The 7,644-nt window shown below is 39.2% G+C and overlaps 1 protein-coding gene across 1 annotated transcript in view; it reads left to right on the plus strand.

Annotated features, from left to right (window-relative positions):
* actr1b (actin related protein 1B) overlaps positions 1-5,888 on the plus strand; it is an 11,864-nt gene extending 5,976 nt beyond the window's left edge. The window contains exons 6-11 of the mRNA XM_014018204.1: positions 613-829; positions 918-1,010; positions 1,115-1,289; positions 1,713-1,774; positions 3,348-3,388; positions 4,277-5,888. Of these exons, the coding sequence (XP_013873658.1) occupies positions 613-829; positions 918-1,010; positions 1,115-1,289; positions 1,713-1,774; positions 3,348-3,388; positions 4,277-4,379 (691 nt within the window). The 3' untranslated portion in view covers positions 4,380-5,888. The remainder of the gene's footprint in view (positions 1-612; positions 830-917; positions 1,011-1,114; positions 1,290-1,712; positions 1,775-3,347; positions 3,389-4,276) is intronic.
* The last annotated feature ends 1,756 nt before the right edge of the window (positions 5,889-7,644 follow it).

Below are 7,644 nucleotides of genomic sequence, written 5' to 3' on the forward strand. Positions count from 1 at the left end.
GAATTCAAGCATATTCATTCCAAATGAGAACTACATGAGGAATGAAGGATAGATACTAAGGTCACAGTTGTCAGTGAAACATAAATAAATAAAATAAGAAGACAAAAAGAAAAAAAAAACTGTACATAATGTGTTACACATGGAGTTTTTATTTATTTGTTTTATTTATTTAATCTTTATTTATCCAGGTAAACTGTTTGAGAACCACTTCTCGTTTACAAATATGACCTGGCTGCACTGAGTGCATTGCAATTTACAAACCTACATATTCAACCATAGTAAAGTGATTGTAAATTTTAATCATGATTAATCATGATTAAAAATTTTAATCTGTGCCCAGCACTAAAATTAATTGAGATAACTCGATTAATTTCACAGCCCTAATTAATTTATGTTTTGTGTAGTAAGTTTTCTGCTAAATTTCTCTGCTTATGAAGTTGCTGCACTCTGCCTGTAGAGGGCAGTATGTTCTCTGTAACTCTCCCATGTTCTCGCTGAAGAAGCTCCAATCTACAGATAAAAATCAACCTTCTAGTTGCTTCTGCTCAATGTCTGTTCAAAAAAAAAAGGCCAAAGCAGTTTAGAAACACGTTGACACTCTGCTTCATGCAGGTACGCTACAGGCCGCACCACCGGTGTTGTGTTGGACTCCGGTGACGGCGTAACCCACGTCGTGCCCATCTACGAGGGCTTCGCCATTCCTCACTCCATCATGCGCGTGGACATCGCTGGCAGGGACGTCTCGCGGTACCTCCGTCTGCTGCTGCGCAAGGAGGGCTACAACTTCAACACGTCGGCTGAGTTCGAGGTCGTTCGCACCATCAAAGAGGTGAGGCGGCTGCTGGGAAGTGCTTTTAAAGTTTTAACAACTAATCTTTGTCGGAAACGTCGACTCAGCCATGACTCTACCTCAACAGAGAGCCTGCTACCTGTCCCTCAACCCACAGAAGGACGAGACTTTAGAAACAGAGAAGGCTCAGTACGTCCTGCCAGATGGAAGCACTTTAAATGTGAGTCCAGCAGACGCTGAGGAGTGTTTGTGTTTAAAAGCTAAGTACTCGCTCTTCCTGGTTGTAAACACAAAGCCCTGAAAAAGTCGCCTCATCGTCTTCAGATTGGCCCCTCGAGGTTCCGCGCTCCAGAGCTGCTGTTCAGACCCGACCTGATTGGAGACGAGAGCTCAGGGATCCACGAGGTCCTGGCCTACGCCATCCAGAAGTCTGACATGGACCTGCGACGCACACTCTTCTCCACGATTGTGTTGTGTGGAGGGTCGACACTGATCAAAGGTCTGAGTCATGTGACGGTGCACACACATGTGTTCTTTATGCTCTCATTAAGTGAATGCAATAATGGACATTTTTAATCCTTTTTACTGTTTTTTTTAGTTTGTACTCAAAAGACAAATCAGTACACTAACAAAAAGAGTGTATATAATACATAATGTTCTTAATTTATAGTCTTCACTGTCCACACATTTTTAACAAGTTTACAAAATATCACATATGTTTGAAATGTTTTATAATTAATCTAATCTTCATTTTAATTTGTCACCAAGACAAAACTGAATTTTACAATGTATATATTTTATGCATCTGTGAAACACAATTAGCCTCTAATGTAAATTTTAAAACACTTCAGAAAGCATGACTAAAATTGTGCACTTTAATTTAACAGATGTTAACATTCACAGACTTTTATTTTGTTTTCAGGCTTTGGGGAAAGGCTACTAACTGAAGTCAAGAAACTTGCACCTAAAGACGTGAAGATTAAGGTTGGTCCACTTTCTTTTTTTCGTTGCCAGCCTCCTTCATAAAGGCTTCATTTGAGCTTCTTCCTCTGTAAAGCTAGACTCTTAAAGGGGACCTATTATGCAAAATTCACTTTTTAAAGGTTTTTTTACTCAACTTTGGGTATGTACTTCTTAAAAAAAACAGTCCTAGGACTAAAAAATGCACCCAGGGGCATATTTACTGTAAGTAAATGTATTTTTAATGTATATTAACGACAAGTTTTATACTTACGTCATTTTGTGATGTCACAAGCTGTACGACAACCCACTGGAACCTGCGTTCAGCCCCTTACCTAGCAACCCCCGGGTGAAACTCCACCTCCTCCATATAAAAAGCCATCACGGTGTTGTTGTGTAATGCGCAGCTCATTTTACAATAAGCCTTCCAATAGGGCAATGGGTAGAGAGTTGGACCAGAGAGCAGGAGACCAGAGTTTGAGACCGGCATGGACACAACTAAATTTTTTATTTTCATTGGTTATGAACGTGTTTTCTCATGTACCTCTATTGTTTAGCTTATTAAAGCCTTGTTAAAGCCTATTTGTTTGAGTTTCTGAAGTATTTTGACCGCTGCTGCTCCCTGCTCTGGTAACAGCATGCAGAGTGAGGGCAGAGCAGAGGAGGGAGGAAAAAAAGAAGCTGTGACCACGACTCTGCCTCTGGGTCTGACTCAGAGTATACAGTTGTACAACGGAGCTTCTGCTATTATTAGCCATGCTAACGTAAATGCTGGCTTTGGAGGGCGGAGTTAATGTCAACAGATTTTTGGAGGGCGTTACCAACRGAGCTCATTAACATAAACAGCTCTTCTGAACAGAAGTCAGAGCAGGCAGAACTAGAAAATGGGAAATTTTATTATCTGAGAATTATTTTGTGCATTAAATTGAATGAACATGGTCTGGATAGCCCACAGACATACCATAAAAATTTCTAGGACCCATAGTTGGTCTCCTTTAAAGCACTGAGCCTGCTTTAATAATTATTGAGTGCATTTCTGCCAGATAGTTAATTTTTTTCATTTACTTTACATTCAGCCAAACTAAACAAGCTCTCACTCTACAAACCGTTACCTTTTGGGTTTATTTACTCGCAGTAAAAACTTATGATTATGTGCTCTCTGCTCTTCCATGTGCTGTGTCAATGATGCGTTCATGGACAAAAAAAACGTTAGATTTCTGTGTGCTGACTGTTTAAAGGCGGGGGTGGGGGTGGGGGCTAAATCAGATTTTTAGGATTTGTATTGCCGGTACTGATTTCAGTACACTCGTTTGGTGCATCTCTGTATTAAGAGAGACAAATCTGAATTATTTTCATAAAAAGAGGGAGAGGAAACAGCAAAACGTCTTAAATCAAAGAAACATTTATTAGGATGTCAACGGGAGTTGTTCAGTTCTATTAATCATTTTCTGAAATGCCATTAAACTAACTGTAAACACTTGAAATGAAGTGTACCAGCTAGAATCATTTAAACATTACTACTAAACTCCTATTATCATTTAAAGTCCTGTGTACATTTGTTTTCTGACTTGTTGTCTTTTCTTTTCTGCTTGTGTAGATCTCTGCTCCACAAGAAAGGCTGTACTCCACATGGATCGGGTAAGAGTTCAGAGCTCATCCGTGCTTATTGTGCAAAATACTTTAATACAATAACAGAAATGTTATTTTATGGACACAAATTCCTCCCGCACCAACTCACCTAAGTCTTCAGATCAGACTGATGAGATTGAAAAAAGAGCAACTCAATCATGCTGGTTGCTCAGCATCTTCCTCTTCGTATTATAGCTTTACAAATTTTCAGTTTTTGCAACAGACTTTCTGTAAAGCAGCATTAAAAACCAACTTTTCAAGTATTTTTCCTATCCAAATTGCTCATCATGTACATTTCTTTGACCTAATTAGGGGTGAATAAACCGATGTGTCCCCTGCAGTCAGCAGGTGGCAGTACAGAACACATAGACATATATAAAAATCAAAGGATTCAGCCAAATGTATTTAAGACTCGTTTTCTTCTGTTTTGGTAACATTTTTATTAGCAAAAAAAAAAGGTTTTGAGGAAATAGAGCATAGTCGTCTTAACACTTTCAGGCTGCAGGATTCAGAAACCCTCCATTTTCATGTTTTTTGTGCACAAAAACAACTGAACCACAACAGAGAAGCTACCGTTTCATTCAAAATCTGTTTAGTGTAAACTGGGCCGAACATGCTTTAAAACTATTTCATAAATAGCAAACTGTAACGAAAAAATGATCATATTTATTTAGCAAATAAACCAGTGAGAACACAAGTGATTGCAACATGGGACAGAAAAATACCAGCTTCATATTTCAATAAATGTAAAACACATGACCAGAGAAATTCAGTTTCCCAGTGATTTGATTGAAACTTAAATTTAATTGAAGACTGAAAAGTTGACCAACAGTGAGCGTCATCCTAGGTTTGAAGTTTTTCACCCCACTGTTGACTCTGACCTCTCTGCTCCTGCAGTGGCTCCATCTTGGCTTCGTTGGACACCTTTAAAAAGATGTGGGTGTCGAAGCGAGAATATGAAGAAGACAGAGCACGTGCCATCCACAGGAAGACCTTCTAGGCTGGAGGGGGGCTGGTGCTGTGCTAATGCCAACCTCCCCTCTCCCCCTCAGAACTGCCCTCAAACACCCCCCCTCCCCCAATCAAACCACTGGAGAACTCCTCTGTGGGTACCTGTGCATCATCTTTTATCAACCCAGCTTCTCAACACCTGTGGGCCTACTCCCCCTCCGCCTCCTCTTTCTCCTTCCAACCCCTAGAAACACACTTCCATGTGCGCGCGGGGGCTCATATGGACCCCTGGGTCCTTCCTGCCGGTGAGCGTGGCAGCACCCTGCACACATCCCAAACATTCACAGAGAGGGTGACTGTTAGCACTGTGGACTCTTTCTGCTCTGGGTTCACGTTGAAGTATTGGTGTTGCTCTCTTGCCTCTGCAGCCCCTGTGAGGTGTAGAATATCATCAAATGTCGAAAAAAAAAAATACCTGAATGTTTTCTTTTTGTTTGTTTGCTACTGTTAAAATGTCCATTCCAAACCGAAGAGCTTGATTTTTATTTCATTTTTATTTTCTATTTTGTAGAATTACCTTCCTGACAATTAGCTCTTACACAACAAAGGTTTGAAGTTCTACAATTATTCTATAGAGTGCTAGTAAGGTGAAGCTCACCAGTGTATTATAGATGAAAACTGCAGATATATCTTACAATGCAACATCAACGCGGTTAATTTATCATCCAAAAGACTGATGTCCTCTTATCTTTATATAATTCTGTGTTTCTGTGTGGATGTAACATCACATACTTATGTCAAAAAGCTTTTTATCAAAGCTTGATAGATTAAAAACATGGACAATGCCTTGATTATTTATTTTGTTGTATTTAAAAAAAATCCTCCAGATTTCACATTTATTGAGAGAAATTAAGCTTCTTTTTTCATTATTTTATTTTGCAGCCCACCAGTCTTGTACCTGACTCTCTGCTTTTCTTGCTCGCTACATCTTCTGTCCAGCTTTTATAAAGTAGAGGTTTATGTTTTAATAAACAGGAAGTTTGTTTATTCATAAAGCCAATGCATTCAGATGTAGTCAGAATAATTAAGGGGGGAAAACGATTTCTAACTTTCCCTGAAAGATTCAAACAAAGTCGTAGCACATCTTCCAGCTGCAGAGATGAAATCCCCTTTTTTAATTCAGGCAGGAACAAAAACGGTTGCTGAGAAGAAAAACATGATTGAGGATTTGTCTTTATTCTCCCTTTCCAGTAAAATCCAGATTTTACCATTTCCTTTCATTTTGGCAGTGAAGGGGTCGTCCACACCTGTGTTCGCCTTATTTCTTTTGGAGTGTCCACATCGTCTGCTTTTGGGTGTTTTTAAAAAAGATGAAATGGGTAAAAAAACAACGAAAAGGGTTGTAAAGTTTCAGCCTTGTGAAAAGAGAAACGCTTTTCAAACTCAACCAACCACAACAACCATAGGATAACAGACTAAATATGTACAGTACTGTTTATTCAAGTGTTTACTTTGACTTTTCGTAAATTCAGTATAATAAATAAGTTAATGGCTGCTGCTTGGATCTCTTGTCATTTTTGTTTACTCATTCAAGAGCTTTTCAGCTTTTTACACAAAAGGGTTTTGGAGTAACTTCTTTTATATCTACTTGTTTTTATACAATTACAAGATTTTAGTACCCAGATTTTTGTTTTGAACGACTTCACCTTTCAGACAGACAATTTCATATTGACAAGTAATTCCTAACTAAATCAGCAGTTCAAGACGAAACTATAATACTGTATCTCTAAGTAGCAATACAAATCAGATCCAACATTGTGGGCTGTATTATGTTACTATCAAACTGTTAGGCTGATGGTTCTTGGATCTAAAGAGTATTGGAGATATTCTCTCTAAGGGATTTGAATAGTGAATGTTGTTTATCTGAACAAAGAATACAAGTAAACCAGAATATTTTTGTATTCTAGTTTGTGTGAGTTACTGTGTGGAAAAGAACAGAAGTAGTATTTATTTTGCTTGTCCAAGGCACCGCAGATCCACCACAAGGTGCAATGGCAGAGCCAGGGAGTGACCAATGGTGGCCTGGGCCCCCCATTGATTACCCACCAGCCACCTCAATCATTTGAGGAAATAACTTTTTAAAACAATGCATTTAAACCTAGAAAATTATAGTTACCTCAAAAGATTTGGGTGGCCAGTTTGGACAGGGTATTGTGCTCTCTTCCTGTTAAGAGAGGATGTGAAACATTTCAGCTGTTCATGAGGCTGGCATATAAGAGCCCCATCTATTTGTCAAGACGATGTCAGTTACCTGTCAAAACAACTTGATGGAATACAGGTGTTGTCTCGAATGTTCTTAGCTTATCACCTTAAAAAGGAAGTGAGGTAAATTGAATGTGCATTGTTATAAGCCACATCCCAGAAGGATGTGCGCATTTTATGTTACATGGAACCTTATAAAAAGGAGAAATCCCAATGATCGGGGATATCGTCACTGATTGGGCCCAAAGCATCTTGATATTTGGCAGCAGACTGTTGTTTCTTGAATAAAACCTCCACTGTTCAGAAATAAATCCTGTCTTCAGAGTCCTTTCTTGTTTGATCATTACATCATCAGCCGCTGTTTGAGAAGACCCCGGAGAAGTCTATCAAAGACACTTCAGTTGCAACTCGTTAAGGACTCTTCTTATGTCTAGACCAGGGGTCTGCAACCTTTATGATCAAAAGAGCCATTTGTGCTCCTTGTCTCAGTAATGAAATGTGTTCGGTATTACAAGCCGTAGGGGCCATAAATCGGGCGTATATTTACGTGCAAATCCGAACGCGCGGTGCGTATATTTACGTGCAAATCCTAACGCGCGGTGACGTAAATAACGTGCGAACGCGCAGTGGGTTAGGGTTAGGGTAGAAAACGCCACCGCACATTATTTAACGCCACTGCGCCTTCGCACGTTATTTACGGCACCGCGCATTTGGATTTGCACGTAAATATACGCCCGATTTATGACCCCAACGGCTTGCCATAGTTCGGAGCCGCAAAACAAGCTACAACTGAGAAAATCAACTGCTGGTCCGTGGGCCTTTTTCGAGGTATTTTCGGGAACCTTTACAATCAGTGGAGGTGACATTATAAAACTAAAGAAATGTTATTGTCATCATTATTATATTTATTATTATACACATCAGGACAAATATAAAGACCATATTCATGTAAACAAGAAAAATACTGTATATTTGTACCGAATTTCATAAAAGCTAGTACAACTGAATTATTCAGGCATATTTTTTCTAATTCTTGTTATTATGTAGTCAAA

This window comes from Austrofundulus limnaeus, unplaced genomic scaffold, assembly GCF_001266775.1.
Source record: "Austrofundulus limnaeus strain Quisiro unplaced genomic scaffold, Austrofundulus_limnaeus-1.0 Scaffold186, whole genome shotgun sequence".
Classification (NCBI taxonomy): Eukaryota; Metazoa; Chordata; class Actinopteri; order Cyprinodontiformes; family Rivulidae; genus Austrofundulus; species Austrofundulus limnaeus.